This window comes from Rhinolophus sinicus, linkage group LG10 (assembly GCF_036562045.2).
Source record: "Rhinolophus sinicus isolate RSC01 linkage group LG10, ASM3656204v1, whole genome shotgun sequence".
Lineage (NCBI taxonomy): Eukaryota > Metazoa > Chordata > Mammalia > Chiroptera > Rhinolophidae > Rhinolophus > Rhinolophus sinicus.
Window position 1 is genome coordinate 104,199,618 of NC_133759.1, and position 18,494 is coordinate 104,218,111.

Here is an 18,494-nt window from a genome sequence, read left to right on the forward strand (position 1 = left end):
TCAATGACAATATTGTCCTTAGAGAATACTGATGGTACTTTTTCTTCCTTTCTCTTGCAATGTATTGATTGATCCATCAACTTAAATATGAATTTTTAAAATGTGATCATACAAAAGGAAAGAGGATAAGTCATTTTATTTTGCACATAAAAGGCATTGAACCTTGTAATAGAAAGGTGACCAAACCCTTCTCTGCTCCGCACACCTGTATTATTTTCATGCATTTCAACAGAATAAATTACCAGAAAGACAAACAGCCAAAAGTTGAGAGAAATGCAACTAGAATGATTAAGGAGCTTAGCAGGATTGATTTCTAAGGAAAGATTAAAAGAACCATGTATGTATAACTTGGCTAAGTGACAACTAGGGCTTGAGGCAAAGAGAACTGTCTATAAATATTTGAAGAGTGTAAACCAGGCATGCAAAACCCAATCATCTGGTACCTTAGGCAAGTGGGAGAGCTAACTGAGTGACAGCTTTGCATACTGCACACCAGCCTGTATTATGTCTTGGCTGCTGCCTTGGAGAAAAGAGGAGCAGCGGGGTCCTTTGTCACTGTCCTCAATGATCATTTAGAGAACACACTGTGATGAGCTCTGAGGGCACAACAGAGACCTTGCCAGACTGGCCCCTGCCCTCAAGGAGCTTGCGCTCTTGCCTTCCCAGTTGTGTAAGCATTAAAGAAGACCGGGAAGCCCTTGTCGGACTTAACTTACTTCCCAGGGCTTAAAAATGTTCTTTGAATGACCCTGTCAGACAGAGAGGGGAGACCAATGTTAAAGAGAACTAGCTGGAGACTTCCTAGAAATAGGTCCGTGTCACATACATCTTCACCACTTACTCCTGGAAATGGAATGGACAGGTCAAGATAGCTTTTCATGTGGTCGTCGTAGACCAGAGAACCCCCATGAATCTGCGGTGGCTTAAACAACAGGGTAGCACTCGATGTTCACAGCACAGCTGCACTTACCATTGCATTGATAATGGAGAGACATGATGATGGCCTAGGAGACCTGCACGGCCTTTCTCAAGACTACTTTTATTGAGTATTCTTTAGTGTAAACTGTGAGGTATGAGAAACTGAAGTAAAATACGTGAATTTAAATAAGTAATAGGATTTTATTAGGTTTTGCCAGAATTAGATTCCTTTGAAATATTTAACCCATAACAAGATAAAGTATAAATTGATTTTTTAAGCTGTTTTTTTTTTTGTTTTAAGGTAAATATTTGCTACATTGCAAGCACTTTTTAGATACCTTGTAAAAAACAGAAAAAGATAGGCTGTGTGGAAGTGCCTGGTACATGGTAGGTTCTAAATATAAGTAAGTTGAATTGCCTATGATAAAATTAAAAATAGCTACACTGATGGAACTTCTACATTGTTGGAAAAGAATTCTTTCCTTATTTATCAGTGTTTTTCACCCTTTAAAATAATGTATATTGTAAGCATCAAGTGACGATTGTGGTATATATTACCAGAGCTGCTTTCCCTTGTTAGGAACTAGAGGTATGCTTCTTCCCAAAGTATGTGGAGCTCCTTCAGCGTACGGATTTTGCCTTTTTCGTGATTGTCAGCAGCGACCTGGTATCTCTGCACTGTAGGTTCTCAGTAAATGTTTGGTGAATGAATGACACGCAATACACCGTAACCAAGATGCGATCACCATGGCTCCTGGAATCAGGTCCACCTGCCAGGTTCTGTCTGTAAGGGTAGCTTTGACCATTGGGCTCTCCAAGACAGAACGAATCAGGTGGCTGATTGCGTTCACAAGTGAGGAGCTACACTTGGCCACTCTTGTGCTGGATGAGCCACGTGTTGCTCTCTGTTCAAAGTGTCATTACTTATAGTTGATCATTTGTTGAGTGTTGAACACAGTTTTATCATTTGAGCCCTAGTCTCACAAACTAGGTTGACTGGAACGTTGCTGTCAGAATTCCTATATAAATGGTTTTGTAGTTTTCTGTTGTATATTCATTATCACAGAAACAAGGAAAAAAGCAATAGTGCACTTGCCAAAAAAATAGCACACATCCATGTATTAAATGAAAGAAATAAAAATATTACATGATGAGAATTATTCTCAAATTAAATGAAACAAAATTTGAGGAAGAACTTTTTATAACACTGATTTTGAGTGGGAGGCAGGTAAGAATCAAGTAGAAAGAACACCTAACTAACCTGCTAGCAAAACACTGGTTGTGATTCTTGGATTGAAATACAAAGCATATTCCAATTCAGCCCTCCAAAATAAATTGAGTATGTTTTGTGTGTAAGCTTTGCACATTGGAGTGATTAGAAATTGGGTGTCACATTAATTGATATTTACTTTGAAATGCAGTTTGGTTTCTATTCAATAATTTGTGCTTTGTATGAATTTAATTAGATGCTATGTGCCCCAGGTTGTATTTCAGATGAAAATGAGGGGTTTTTTGGCAATAAACAGTGGTAACATTTTATCAAATTGCTCCTTGGCTAAACTAGATAAAATGTTCACTTGTATAAAGAACAGAATTGAAAGCATTTCATCATCAGAATGGTGTTTCATGTTGGCAATGTATGTTTTGTATTCTAAGAAATTATAAAAAATAAATACAAAAATTCCCTTCACAAGATAGCTTACATACAGATGAAAATGGGTGACCGACCATATGTGCATGCATGTTATCCCTTCCAAGAATCACTTAAAGTTCCCTAGGTTATTTTTAAATTAACTTTGTCAATCTAATAAACTAAAGGAAAGATAGTATTACCCAAGCCAGTAAATGGAGAACCTCCAGGGAGCTGTTCAGTATAAAATACTGGAATAAATAAAAACCTTCTATTTTGTTTAATTTGAATGGAGGTGAATTCAGTTGACAGATATTGGAGAGGGGAAATGTGGAAAAGAGCTATAACAAGGCTTTTTGTTTTGTGGAGAACTAAATATTATTAGTTGCAAATTAAGTTTTCACCAGCCACAAATTTAGAAGTGTCACCAACAATTGTTTTCCTTGGACATTTTATGGTTGCATCTTCTCTTGAGCTACTCAGATGAGAAGCATGTTGATAGGCTCTGAGTGAGCAACTCCAGGTATCCAAACTCTAAGAAGCAGTCATATTTTTTAATGATCGTGGGGATGCTAATATTAAAATGGTCTTTGTAGACATTAAGAGAGAGCGCTCTCTCTATGGGGTGAGGGTAGCGTAGCATCCATCTGCATTTGTGACTTGTAACAAGTACTTGGCACCTGAAGATACCTGTAGCTTAAATTTGAGAAATTTCGTACAACAAGTAAATGACTTGGATAAAGGGAAGAGTATTCTACAAATGGTTATTAAGGACAGAAGTAAAAAGACACAGAGGAAGGAAGCTTTTCTTTAGTAATAATAGCTAACATTTATTTACAAATGTACAGTTCGCAAACAACTGTCACATACATTATCCTATTAGATCCTCACAACAGCCCGCATGGAGTAGGTATGATTGCCGTGTCTGCCTATTAGACAGGGGAGGCACAGAAATGAAATGACTTGCCCAAGGTCAGTCATATACCTTGTAGCCCTCTGACCACACAGCCTCAATTCTTTTGCTAAGTCGTTGCTTCACCTTTCACATTTCCAATCGATTAGGAAATGTAGCCTTTTCTTCTTCGTTTTTATTTGAACTATTTGGACTAAATGATTGATTTGAGGCTTTGGGGGCAGTGAGAAGAAGGAAGAAGGGATTGCTTTCCAGTCTTCTATGAAATAAACAGATTCATGTTTATTATTTGCCCTATACAGGTATATTACTGTTCTATGATCAGTGAAAGTCAAATGGCATTTTTAAAAGTTGTCCTTGTGTCTAATCATTGGTCAAAGCATATTTCTTCTCATAGATAAAGAAACACAAAAGCTATCCCAGGAGAATTTAGCAAGTGAGAAGCTTGATCAGAAGTAGCTACTGTTCTGACAGGAAGAATACATCAACGCATCACCTGTGTCCACTGACTTGGCAGAGTCTGTCTGGAAAACAGACATGGGGGGTGGGGTGGGGGGTAGGAGTGGGCAATAGGGGTAAAGAAGCAGCTGGAAATACTTAGAATCTATAATGAGATAATTAAGACTAATTAGCTGGCCCTGTAGGCAGAAAGCAGCCCATTAAGTCCAGATCCAGTTTTAATAACTTACCTGGTTTTGAGGGTAGAGTCCAGAGCATCCCAGGGAATGAGGTGCTTCAGGGATAAACTTTTAGCCTAGCTCTCTTAGAGCAGTGTAACAGTCTGCAGAGGGCAGTGTATTTTTCTTCTGGGAACTAAAATAAACATTCTGGTTCCCTAGGGAGAGGAATTAAAGGGAGCCTCAGTTTTTTCATCTATTAAATGGAGATCTCTACCTTGAAGAGTTGTCATGTGGCTTAAATAAATAAAGGCGTGTGAAAAGGGCCTGGAACAATGCCTACCACAAAGCAAGTACTCAGTCTGTGCTAATTAAGACACAAATATTTATTGAATGCACTATTAGGGGCACTGACTGCAACTGGGACCTCAAAACAAGGCAAGTTCAGTGCCCTGGCTGCAGCTACTCTGCCTTCGGTACGTGGGCTGTTACTTTCCTTTGGAAGCTCGAGCTGATGACACTTCCTGACAGATCTGAAAACACCCTGCCCTGCCTGACGCCCTAAGTCATCTCGAAGCCCGAGCTCCTGTGTGGGCCGAGACCTGCCGGAGTCGCTGCTCTTCTGGGATTACCCGTGGCTATAATACTTGGTGTCAGATGGATTGTTTTCCTCACTCACTGCCTCTGTATCCCCTTGTCTGCCTCTCTTCCTAATTCTCCCTGGCTTGAAGCAGAGGCATTAGACCTGACCTTTACGGCTATGTTAGTTTCCTATTAGCACTGTAACAAATTACCACAAATTGAATGACTTAAATATTACAGATTTATTATTCTATAATTCTGGAGGTCAGAAATCTGAAAGGCGTCTCTGGGCCAAATCCAAGTGTCATCAGGACAGTGTCCCTTCCTGGAGGCTCTGAGGAAGGGTCTGTTCCCCTGTCTTGTGCAGCTAGAGGCTGCCTGCTGTCCTTGGCTCATGGCTCACTTTTCTCCAGCAACATCCGACCAAGTCCTTCTCATGCTGCCGTCTCTCTGGCTTTCCCCTTTTGCTCCCCCTAGCACTTTCAGAGACCTTTGTGTTTACATGGGACCCACCTGGCTAACCCAGGATAATCTTCTATTTTAAAGTCAGTTGATTAGCATCCTTAGTTCCCTTTTGTGATAGAGCCTAACAGGTTCACAGACTCCAAGCATGAGGACGGGGCCACGCTTGGGGGCCACTATTCAGCCTACCATACTGAACTATCACTGGTAGGTCAGAGATCTCACACAATACTTGTCATGCGTTAAATCCTAGTCAGTGTTGGCTACTATCATTTATTATTACCTTAATTATTTTATTCTCCTTGGCCACTCCCCCAGCCCCCCAGTAATCCAGCTGCTATTTGCACTTGAATTTGAGGCAATGAGAAGTTTCAGTGTTCTGCATACATTTCAAGGGGAGGAGGGAAAGCAAACCCAGATTTTTGTTGTTTCTGGTTTTGGGAGGATACTTGGGGGGGTTAGATGCACATGTCATAAAATTTACCCTTTTACAGTGTACAGTTCAGTAGTATTTCGTACATTTAGAATACTCACAAAGTTTTACAACCGTCATCATTATCTAATTCCAGAATATTTTCATCACCCTAGAAAGAAACCCTGTATCTTAAAGTAGTCACTCCTCGTTCCCCCACCCCCAGCCCCTGGCAGCCACCAATCTACTTTCTGTCTCCATGGATTTGCCCATTCTAGACATTTAATATAAATGGAATCACATAATATGTGACCTTTCTGTCTGGCTTCTTTCACACAGCATAATGTTTTTGAGGCTCATCCACATTTTAGTATGTTATCAGTACTTCATGCCTTTATATGGCTGACTAATATTCCTTTGTATGAATATACTATTTTTTGTTTATCCATTTATCAGTTGATGAACAGTTGGATTGTTTCCATCTTTTGGCTATTGTCAGAATGCTGCTAGTATGAACATTTGTGTATAACTTTTTGTGTGGACACAGGCTTTCAGGTCTCGAGTATACATCTCAGGGTAAAATTGCTGAATCAGTTGGCAATTCTCTGTGTAACTTTTTGAGTCACTTGGCAGTTCTGTGTTTAACTTTTTGGGGTACACCAACCTCCTAGCATATGGATGTGTTCAACTCAGAAGCTCTTTGAACTCTGTTGTTTTCCACCACTCAAGGTTTTAAATTACACAGAATAACAAATGAAATGCCCTACAAATATCTGAGAGCCAACCTACTGAAAGAGTTACTACAGGTGTTTTAATGTGACTTCTGTGAAGGAAAAATATATGAAACTCAGAAAATGAATCACTTTCTGTTGAATCAGAGCCTCAGAAATCCAGTGGAGGGGATTAGCTCTGGATTATACATAAAAGGTGAAGAATTTGTTATTTTTTTTTAAATCTATGCATGACTGAGACAACAATGTTGCTTTTCCTGATGTCAATGAAAATATTAGTCTATAAATTGGCATTTCACATTCAAATCATACTGGTTTCTGGGTTCTTGTCTTGTTAGGGGAAAAAAGGCAAATTCAATTATTATTCATAAAATAATCACATATACACTTGGCACACTAAATATGTGACTGCATATTTGAATGTGAAGTTGTAAGAAAATAAGCACATATTTTCTCCTTTCGTGTCAGAAGCAGTAAAGATACCTCTGTGGTAATACAAACGAGGAAAAAATCTTTAATAGGTGTTGTAAAAGTTGTTTCCATGATGTAAACACAAATGAACAGCCTTCCCGCTTAGCTGAAACAGCATATCACGTTGCAGGCCAGGAAACAGTGCTAACTGAAAGGTAAACATTTCTAGAGGAGTATGCACCACTGTCTCAGATTTGCCGACCCTAAACTTGAATACTGGCTGAGGAATGCCTTTCTCCTCGCCAGCACGAAGCTGAGTGCTCTTCAGCCTCTCGTAACTTCCTGCAGCTCCAAACTCCAGACTATGACCCTGCCTCAGTCCCCACCTCTGATGCCTTCCACCCCAACACACTGGAAAGCAGACCTCAGTGGGGGTCCTGGTTGACTGACATTTGATCAGCCAGAGGATGTTGACAAAGTACTTAACTGCTTTGAGCCTCTCACTTAAAATGAAGGAAATCATATAACTTCACAGGATTGCGGTGACCGTTAGTGACTTGCAACAGTGCTTAGGACCCCGTATGAGCTGCAGAGGTTGTAGGCAAACTCATTGCCTACACATAAGCCATCAGGAAATGACTACTGTCTCTCAGTCACTACACAGATATTTCCTGAGTGAGTGCTAGACCCTGTTCTAGGCCTGTCGCCATGATCAGAACAGAACAGGTTCCTTCCCCAAGGAGTATGCATTCTAGTAGGGAAGATAGGGAATACGTATGTAAATTAATCAGTCATAGGAAGTCTCATAAGACAAGTTAAGTGATTTACAGGGTTGGAAAGTGGCTAAGCGTGGGGGGCATACACGTGGTGCTGTTTTACATAGGGACGCTGGTCAGTGAAAGTCTCTCTAAGGAGGTGACATTTAAATGGAAGTCCTGCTCACATTACTGTCTTCAGTATTCGCTCAGTGACTTCTCTCCCTGCTCATTTTAGTCATTTGTCTCTGGTGCTCCTGACGTCCCTATTTGCCTCAGAATAAAGGCAAATAAAGGTGAATTTTCATTGAATACAGTATTTCCCTAAAAATGCCAGGCCATGTTCTAGGTACTAGTATTCTAGTATTAGTACCACTACCATTTTTTTGAGCATCTTCTGTTTTTCACGTGTTATAACATTTAATATTCACAATAACCTTCAAAGATAGGTATTTTTATCCTTATTTTGTAGATAAGAAAAGCGAGACTCAAAGAGGTAAATGTCCAAAGTTGAGCAGTATGTGGGGGAGCCAGATCCCGACTGAGTCTGTCTGTTACTCTTTGTTCTGAGTCCTGTTTACTCAGAGCCCTGAGTACCTCCTTCCCCTTTGCTGAAAACGCAAAGATGCACAGTCTCAGCTCTGCGAAAGCAAAGCCAAAGACACTACCAGTGTGGGCTGATGGACCTAATCACTGTTATACACGTTCTAAACCATCTCATTCAGTCCCACAGTAGCCCTCATCACATGGTGCTGGTGGTGGACTCATGCAGGTGGTGTTCATGCCATACTAGCTACATGCTAAATACCTGCACTTCAAGGCCGACTGATAAATACTGTCTGTAGTGAAGAGTCAGACAGACTGCTGTGAGAATCCAAAGGAGGGAGGGGGACACCTGCAGTGTGACCACAGCAAGGACTTGTGGGGGAGCTTAGCTCAGACATTGGGCAAGCCACCCTTTGACCTGGGCTTTGGGAAATAACAATGGCTTCTGTAAAGCTCTCTGCTGTTTAATCGCCACTTGACAGAGTGGGTATCTTTAAGAGAAATAACTTGGTTCGAATTGCCAATTGATGGAGCAAGGATTCTGATTTGGTCTGCCCCACCCTTCACCTAGGATCCTGACCCTTGTCTAGAAGAAAATACCAGGAAAGACTCACTGACCTTTTGACATCTCTTTGTGAATAAAGCTGAGTCCCTGATTCTGTTGGACTCTGGAAACAAATTGTGTAAGAGGAAAAGAGAAGTCACAGAGGATCAGGGCCAGCTTCTCCCAAAGAGTCCAGAGATCCGCATTCTGCCATTGGTCTTCTGTGTACATGGTCTTGGACCTCAGTTTCCTTACCTGTAGGATGGTGTGTAGCGCAGTTTCCCCAAACGTCGGTGTGCGTCTCAATCACCTGGAGGGCTTCTGAAAACAAAAATTGCGGGACCGCACCCCAGAGTTTCCGATTCAGTAGATCTGGGGTGGAACCTGAGAATTTACATTTAACAGTTCCCAGGGGTTGCTGATGTTGCTAGGTCAAGGGCCAAACTCTGGGAGCCACTGGTCTCTTCTCTGAGATCTCGTTTCCTCTCTAACGTTCTATTAAAAACCAATAGCATACAAATCAGGAGGCCTGGACCATATAGTTCCACCGCCAGCTAAGTATGCTACCTTGAGCAAGTCACGTAACTTCTCTGCTTGTTTCTTCATCAGTGAAGCAGGGACTTTAGTTCCCTGTGTCACAGGATGAGTGAGAGAATCAACTCTGTCATCTAAAAGAAACCCATTTTGAAAAGAATACTCTATAAATTGTCAGTTGTGCATATCCATGTGTGAAGTGAAGACTCTGCTTTGGCAGAATGCCTGAGGAAACTATAGTCAACCTTTAAAGTAAAAAAAAAAGAAAAAGAAAAACACAATAGAAAATGTCTCTTTTCCCTCCTTTCTATAAAGAAAAGCAAGCTTAGTGCACGAAGAATTGTACCCATGGAGAATAGACTTAAAATCCAAATGACCCATGAGGGACCTCATCCTGTTTGGCAGATAAAAGTTTCCCTGCCATCTATTAAACAAATTAATAATAAGAAGGACATAAATAAAAGAGAATAATAACTTAGAGCTATCTGGGCACCTGAGTCTGTGAGCCCTTTAGGGCCTTGGCACCCAAAGAGAAGGGGGAAAAAAGATCCTTGTCTCTGAGGCTTTAAAAATGGCTTTCCTTGAGGCATTAGGGGAGCTCTGGGGGCCCGAAGAGCTGAAAGGCTGAGATGCCTGGGGCATGAGTCTGTTTGATCCAATAAAGAGCCAGAAAAAAATGGCTGGTAAGTAATTTTGCTGTTTCATTTGGTGCAAAAAGAGAAAGCAAAACACCAGAATACTCAATGAGCCAAAGCACAAAATGTGGCATGGATGTGAATGCAGGCTGACCCCTCCACGGGAACCTTCCTAAGCCTGAATGAAGCAGTCACGGCCGAGGCTAATGTACAATAGCATGCATTTTAAACCATGGTGACCCTTTTGTTTTTCTGATAGGCGAAGATGAGGACGAATTTGAGAATTTCATGCTCCCTCTTACAGTCTCTTTTGAAACAGTATTACAAATATTCAACAACAACTTTAAACAAGAAGATGTGAAGGTGGGTTTGTTTCCAAACATGAGGAAAGGCCATTTTGTTCATTCTACAATATCTAGATCCAGAAAAAGTTTCTGCATATTTGTGTGTTCTCTGTGCCTCATCCACTGTGCTTTCCCCATCACACCTGGCTTTGAGTCATACTTTTCCTGTAAGTCCCAGAGTTTCTTATACAAATGGACCTTGAGGTCCGCGATGAATTTGGGTAGTCAGTGTATGATTAGATGACACTCATTTATTTGTCTCTTGTGGCAGTTAGTGTCTTTAAAAGAACGTTTCTCATGGGTACAGCACTTTAAACATCCCTATTCCCTCTCTACCCTGCACTGTATGTTTCGGCATATTTATAAGGAGGAATACACAAACCTACATATGCTAAAACACTACATCTCTAAATATTTTTTTAAACGAGAATGTATATAAATCAAGACTTTATTAAATGGCTAGGCATATATGTATAAATAGGAGCTGGTCTTGAAGTATTGCATTCTTAAACCGAACAAAGTGATTAGGATAACTGATAGCTAAATAAGGTTTTTATGTGCCTGTGGGAGCCATATTAGGATTGATTTGACAAGTCAGTTCAGCTGTGGCAACAGTCATAATATCTAAGACAACATTATGTTTTATTAGTAAAATCCTTAAGTGTAGCAAGCTGTTTGTGACAAAACAGCCCCATATTTTAATGTGGAGGATGGGGAGCCCAAGATCTGCTGGAAAGGAATAACGTCTTTTGAAATTATAATGTATCGGGGCTCTAGTAAATAGATTGACACTGATTATTATTTTTAAGAGACTAATAAATATACTCCAGAGAATGTAGGCACCTTTGTTGGTGATGTTTTATTGTCGTATTTTATTGTTCTTTGAAATATGTTGAAAACATTAACCATCATTTCGCATGGCTCCTCATCTACCCAAAAAAAAAAGAAAGAAAGAAAAAAATTAGCAGTAAGAAGCCAAATAGAAAAACGATGACCTTTAATGATTATTTTAGTATAATTCTTCTACAAAAAAAATAACCAAATACTATACCTTTTAATTTGAAATACAGTTTTTTGAAATGAATGCTTATCAACATGCCATAGTCACAGAATTTTAAAACGAAGAAAGGGGAAATCAAAGCGATTTTCTTTGTGTTTATAGTCCGGCTGAAATTCTTCACCAGAGTTTCTCCTCAGATTAGCTGTATTTTTCAGGTGTCCTACAAATATTTCTAGTGACCACCAAGGTCTTTGCAGCTTTAAAGTGGCTGTTCCTGTCCTTTATATCAAAAAGACGCAAGGTTGAAAAGCACCATCTTTATAAAAATTACATTTGTCTCATTTGAAGATTTCATTATACTGCAAGCCCGTTTTGATGTAATCCCATCTAGTTTGATAGAAACCATCTTCCTAGAGTCATTTTTAATGGAGTTCCAATGATATATCCCTAAACCAGCAAGTTCTTAACGACCCTGGAAAGTGACTGCTTGATTACACTTTAACGGTATTTGCAAATAAAATCACAAGTAATTAAGGGGAAATCTCCAGGCTTTTGAGCAAGTTTGATGCATGATAACTGCCTGATTCAGCTTCATCTAGAGTAATGCTGTGTAGGCAACAGCTACTGAGATCAATAGCAACGTAATGATAGTGGCAGAATTAAGTGAGTAACCTGAGAACTGGGCCTCAGAATGCAAGCAGCTGCCACGAACCAAGGCCACACAGCGCACTCCGTGCTTCCGTCCTAAATGTTCATCAAAAGACGCCCTGCAGGAAAATGGAGTTAGATGCTCTTTATTGCTGATCGTGTCTCTTGCCACATTTATCAGGGAAATTGGATTAGCAGTTGGCAGCTGCAGGTAGACAAGATTCTGCAGTGATTAAATATGCAGCTTGGCTGCATTCGTTGTGACAGACCTTTAGTAAATTCTACTGTAAGCACCATCTGTCTAATTTGTATAAAGAAAACTTGGTGCTTTAAGCTACCGGTAAAGAACTAAATCTGTTGCTTTATCATAAACAAAACTTTTGCACTAAATGCTTTTAAATGTAATTTATTAGGTTAAGGCTATTTTTCTATCATGATGAATAAATAATACATGTAAAAGTGCTTTCAGGTACTTCATTTTGCAAGTACTAGAGATAAAAACAGTTCTGTTTTGTTCTTCAATAAAGTATTTAGTATTCCAATCCACAGGAGGTGGTGCTGTTAAAATATCTCTATGAAAATGCCTCAGGACTGCCATATTCATTTAATTTGCAGCCCTTACCAGGATTTTCTAACTCCCTATTTATAGATATTTTTCAAATGTGGATTTTAGGATGAACATAAACATTAAGGACCTATGTTGCCAAATTGAAATATGGTTGTAAGGGAAGGAAATGCTGCAAAACTCTTAAATTTATAGCTTTGTTTTCTTACTTAGTCCTAATAAAATTGAAGAGAACATTGAATTTTTGTTTTGGTTTTTTCTCTTCAAAGTAAAGGGGAAAAGAAAGAAAATGCTGTGACAAATCCTGGCTCTAAAGCACTAGTTCAAAATACGTGTTTTTCCCCCCCCCGCATAGTCCATAGTAAAATATAGTCCAATACTCCCCTGACTCATGCATCATTTTTGGTTTGGCCATGACGTCACCGGTTTTAAGGAAAATGAATGAAAACTTCTCGGAGGAAGAGGAGCAGTTAAATAGGAACCTGCTATCTTTAGTCCCTTCGTATAAACTCCACAATGTTAAATTATTTAAAATCCTTGATTTTCAGCATGCGCACATTAAAAGTTTTCGCACTAAGTGCCAAATGTTGCAAACAGCACTTTAACAGAATGATTTTGCTTTGATCCCTGTAGCAGTTCCTGAATAATTTATCACAGGTTATTGCCTTAATTCTGGAGAGGGATAGAGCAATAAAGGCAGATGAAAACACTCCAGTTGAAACACCTTGGGGCCTGCTCATTCCTCTGACACGGCTCTTTTGTTGGAACTATTTAGAGGTTATTAAGATGTGTCTCCAGAATTAAGAGTATGCTGTAAGGATGAAGACAGCCATCTTAATTCTAAAGACAAAGCACAATGACCCTTCACCTTCTTTTTCTTTGTTGTTATTATATAGTAGAATTATGAGGATAATATTATAGCTGCCCCCAGTAGTGCCACTACAGTAAAGGGTCTGTCAGACTTTCCATTAGAAACCCTGTTTTGGGGGTCAGGGTGGAAGGAGCGGCATTTCAGCTGTTTCCCAGCTCATCCGTCTCACACTTGGCACGCAATCAACTGTTCACCATGCAGCGGACTGAAGAAGCACTGAGCAGTTTCTCCTTAAGCTATCCAAAAGGGAATCTTTAGGATTAGAGACCCCAGGCCTGCCCCCACTCCCCGAAAAAACCTCACTGAAAATATAGGAGCCGCTCACTTTTCGGATCAATCAGTGTTTACCAAGCGTAGGAGAAAGGCAACTTTGCCAAAAACCTCTTTGTCCTATTTTAAATGAGATGGTCAAGTGTGACTCCACCTCCCCTAAATTTCAATCAGACTACTTCTCGCTCTCTGAGATTGATTAAGTAGCCTGGTTGAGCTCCTAATCGTCAGTTTTCCTGTCTCAAACCAAAATTGGGTATGTTTTGGCCATCAAGAAAGTACTCAGTGTTGTTTGAGTATCTATATAGATTATTACAGTACTCTTGCTGCTATGAGATAAAAGATAATTGTTATGAGCATAAGAAATCTGCCATTTTCCTGCTCAGTCTAATCTGTTGAAAACATACATTTAGTTATTATATTGTTATATGCTTTCTCTGCTCTATCTTAACATTTTCTAAAATTAAGCATTGATATAATTTCATAGAGTTGAGTCCACTGGAGCACATCTGTTAACTTGGCATCTTTTAAGGAAGAAAAATTTGTGATAAAATAAGTAACTTTTCTGTGTAATGAGAATAGTCTAAAATATTTTAAGAGTCCTTTGCACTAGATACAAAGAAGCTAAAACTCATGGTTCCTATTGATTAATTTAGAGTTAAATAGTGAGTGCCTGAAATAGATGATAGATGATAGATAGATAGATAGATAGATAGATAGATAGATAGATGAAATTTAAGATTATTTGTAGAGTAGCCTGTAAGTGTACATAATAAAAATGGACCAAAAAGTCCACTTCAATAGAAAGACTTAGAGCTATATAGTCAGAATAGAATTGCTTAAAGAAGGCTTAAAAGATCTGTTTTGTTCTGGAGGCTGTGAGAAACGTGGAAAGCTGAGAAAGAAGGGAACAGGTTCCAGGTGGTGAAAACAGGTTACATAAAAGGCAAAATGGTTTTTTTAGAAAAATAGCAAGTCACATGAGAGAACTATACAGGAGACTAGTCGATTACAGAAAAACAAGGACTGGTGAGAGTATAAGAGAAAAAGAATAAGTCATTTAAAGAAGTAGAAACAGGTATTCAAGGTTTACAGTTTCAGAAATTCAAATAACCATCGTTTGAATGTAGAAACTATCCTTATAAACAGCTTCCAGTTATGAGTCACCTTTTAGGTGGCGTGGTGGAAAGATTAGAAATTACAGACCCCTCCGACAGATTAACTGTCAGTTAGTACTTTGAAATGATACTCAGCCATTGAGATGAGGGTCATGATTCACTCCCAAGTCTTTAATGATAATTTAAACACCTTCCTGAAGAGGTTTTCATTTATTACCAAAGTTTGAGGAAAAAGAAAATCTGGTCAAATGAAAAATTCAGAGACCATTTCCTGGCAAATATTTCCACTGAAACAGTATCTTCAGAAATCACAGTTGCATATCTCAATTATCCCACCCCCTTGTTTTGCAATTATGTTTATTTGTGCTCTTTGTTCTGACGTTCTAGCATCTGTTCATGGGTTTTCTTTTTCTCTTCCCAGGCATCATCCTAAGGACAGCTTAATTAAACGTCCAGAGTACAAGATCTCTTTTATTTTAGAGTCAAGCTTTTTGTTTTTGTTTTTCCCTGAAACTAAATATTTATGGAACACTTAGTATGTATCAGGCTCTTGTTAGGCATTTTTACATAAACTTACTAAATTTATTCCTCACAATGCCTCTGGGAAAGAAGTATCACTAGCCCCTTTTATAGATGAGAAAACTGAGACTGATAAATTGCCTTGCCTTAAGACTTACAGCTAAGAAGTAAAGCTGGAATTCAAAATCAAGTCTTCTAACATCAAATACAGAACTCTTTTCCTTACACCTTTTTGTTGCTTGGGGAATGTGAGTGAGGGCCTTTCTGCGTATGCCATGGTACCAGTCGGTCACCTGGCCTGTTTTATTTTGTCCTCAGTTACTAAAGCTATTCCTTAGGGACCTTTAAATGACAGTGTGCTTCCAGGATTGACTCCAAATTGCATAGTGGGACTGATTTCATGCAAGTCTGTGTGGTTAGGATTTGCTATTAAATACTGTCTAGACCCTGTACATTTCTGTTTTGTGGAATTATCAAGCCTCTTTTTTTCTAATTTGGCAGTATTCAGAAACAAAACGTATTAAGACTCTTAAATGTTCCTGTGCTACTAGAATTATGACTTAGCTCAATTTATAAGAATCAAAGTAGAGCTGGTCTGCAGACTTGATGGTCTGTTTGTTTAAGGAGTCTATGGTTTTCTATAGAAAAGGATCTGAGCGAGACATTTTAGCTAATGAATCAAAATCAGATATGTGGTCATTATTGCCTGATTATTACTCCATCTGCTCTGTGCTAACGTGAAAATCAATTACTGTGTCTCTTTCCCACTGACAGCGTATGTTGATCGGGCTGGCAAGAGATCTTCGAGGGATTGCCTTCGCACTGAACACAAAGACCAGCTACACCATGCTGTTTGACTGGATGTATCCTTATTACACTGTGACAATACCAGCTCTGTGCACAGAGGGATGCCAGGCCCCTGGCTTTCGTTTAATAGTATGGCACAGTAGGGAAGAGGAAACAAAGCTAAATGAACTAATGTGTAATCAGCTAAAAATTACAGCACAGTGGCAGCAGCGCAGATAACTGAGCACAGCATTTGGAGACCCAGCTCAGAGAGGTCACTTTTTTGGTGCCATTAAATATTGACAACTTAAAAGTCACATCCCCAAACGATTGTTTATGTGTGGAGTTGTAGGGGTAATCGGGCGAACATCTTTAACTCAGGACCAATGAATCCTGCCATTTGGCATTTTCGAGGAGATTTGAATTTCTACTCCATCTCCATTAGCAGAGCTGAGAAGGTCACTTTATCTCTTTGAGACTTAATTCGTCATGCTACAGCTTTTCATCATCATGAAAATATTAATGGGCACAGAAACGGCGAAATAAATGGTCGGGATTTTCATTTGGTACATGAATTTACCTTTGCCAAGGCTTAGCACAGAGAGCAAAATAAATTAAGAAACAAGCAAACATCCTCCACAGAAATGTCTCATCATATAAGAGTGAAAAGAACATGGACTTTGGTGTCAGACAGACCAGGCTTGAAATCCCAGCTCTTCATTTACTTTGTAAATCTTGGCAAGTCGTTTGACCTCTCTGAGTCTCAGTTTCCTCTTCTAAAAAAGCAGACATCCAGTATTAGGGCTTATTGTGATCATTAAAATAGTTAACACATTTTGTGTTATGTCTGAAACATGTTTGGTAGTCATAAATCTTTAATATTGTTTTAATAGTATTGTATGAATCCTCTTTGATCCTAATAGGAAGTGACAATTTGTGCAAGTCACATACATATAGTATAAAGCTTGCATGCCTTTACACATGAAACCAAAGCATATAAGAAAAATGCTAGAGCCTTAAAGCTATTTTATTTTTTGAGATAGATTATTTCTCAGTTGTTCCTTTCAAACCCTCCTGACCCAAACTTCCCTCACAAATTGCAACAGAAACTGCTTTAAAGTAATCTCCAATTCCATCTACTGAAATCACAGTTACAGCCCAAAACATAACTAAGTAGCAGGGGGTCTGGGCATATATTTTAGGGAGAACTCTACACAATTAAAAAAATAATTTAACATTAATTTGAGTACCGACTTACATTTTACTCATAAAACCTGCTTCATTAGATTTATGTGCCCATAGAAAGGTCAGAGATAATAATTTACGTGTCATTGAGGAATCATGTATGTCTTTATACCAGCATACAAGGTACGTGTGCAGAGATTATAGATTTTAACATGGAAAGTCATTGAATTCTCTAAACTATGAATGAGAAACGAATTACATAGGACCCTTTTGTTTCTCTGAACATAAACAGAAGCTCACAAAGTTAAACTTGCGTTTATTTGAAAGTTCACAAAATCCTAGTTTTTGCACTTTAAAATTGGTGGTGATCTTGAAACCAAGCTCCAACTCTAGGGTGCTCAGCAATTGATGTTGCATGTTTTCCTCATTAACAGTCTTAACCCAGAGTCAAGGTCAGAACCCTCTGCCTCAGTGTCAAAGAATAGAAATACCTTCCATAGTTGATAGGGCCTAAAATTTATAGAACATAGTGTAATTTCTGTTTTTAATTAAGGCTGTTTTCCATTTCCTGGCTTAACTCCTTCTTTTTGGCACCTATATAAATGAAACTTTTGTCCAGCAGATGGCAGAAAATAGCAAACGGAAAACCTTGGGATCTAATGTTTTGTTTTGAACTAGAAACCATTGTCTCCTCCGTTTGACCATAGATGTTGATGTTATTAGGGTCAGGGGCAGAGGGCGAAGTGTCGGTTCTGCAGGAAGCTGTGTTAGATTGCCAAACGGGGTGGCCTGGTACGAGCCTTGCTTATAATAATTGAGTTTCAGTAGCAAATCAGCTTCCTTGGGAAAAGGCCAAAGGCTTTTCATAATTGTATTGACAACAAAATGAATATGATAAATGGTGTTCATTCAGTTGAGACAAGATTTATCGTTTTCCTTTGGGCCAGGGATGAAGAGCAAATATTTATAATAATAGTAAAATTTGTTTAAAAGTTACATTATTTGATAATTCAGAAAGCTTTATTAAAATATTTCGAAATACTTTAAGCAGTTTCAGGTGATAAAGTACAGATTCTTTCCAAAGTATTCTAGTAATGTAAAAATGAATAAGTATATGATTAAAAAAACATGCATATGAAAGTCATTTATTCTTCCTGAAATATTGATATGTCAAACCGTCAGTGGTGATTCCCACATTACTGCTAGGGAAAGTGTATTTGCCTTTTATCCACATAAATGTGTGTTCTTTAATTTGTTATACAGTCCTTAGCATGCAGAAGAAACATCCTAGAAGAGCACATGTCATCTTAAAGTCAAAATGCATTTTATTTATGGTGATTATTTGATAAAATGCTATTTTAGTGGTTAGCTATTTAATTCAAAAACATTTCTATAAATACTGACTGCATTAACTGCTACATGAACTACATTGCTCATCACTCTGTCCTTCCAAAACTAAATTGCCTGAAACTACACAGCAGCCACAGTTGATAAATTG

General features: G+C 38.8%; 1 protein-coding gene across 9 annotated transcripts in view; it reads left to right on the forward strand.

Moving 5' to 3' along the window:
• RANBP17 (RAN binding protein 17) overlaps positions 1-18,494 on the forward strand; it is a 255,586-nt gene that overhangs the window by 178,873 nt on the left and 58,219 nt on the right. For all 9 annotated transcript variants that reach the window (XR_012489874.1, XM_019741153.2, XM_074313890.1 and 6 more), the window contains 2 exons: positions 9,950-10,053; positions 15,800-15,888. Coding sequence is in view for 8 of the 9 variants with exons in the window: in XM_019741153.2 (XP_019596712.2) it covers positions 9,950-10,053; positions 15,800-15,888 (193 nt within the window). In the remaining variant the exon portion in view is untranslated. The remainder of the gene's footprint in view (positions 1-9,949; positions 10,054-15,799; positions 15,889-18,494) is intronic.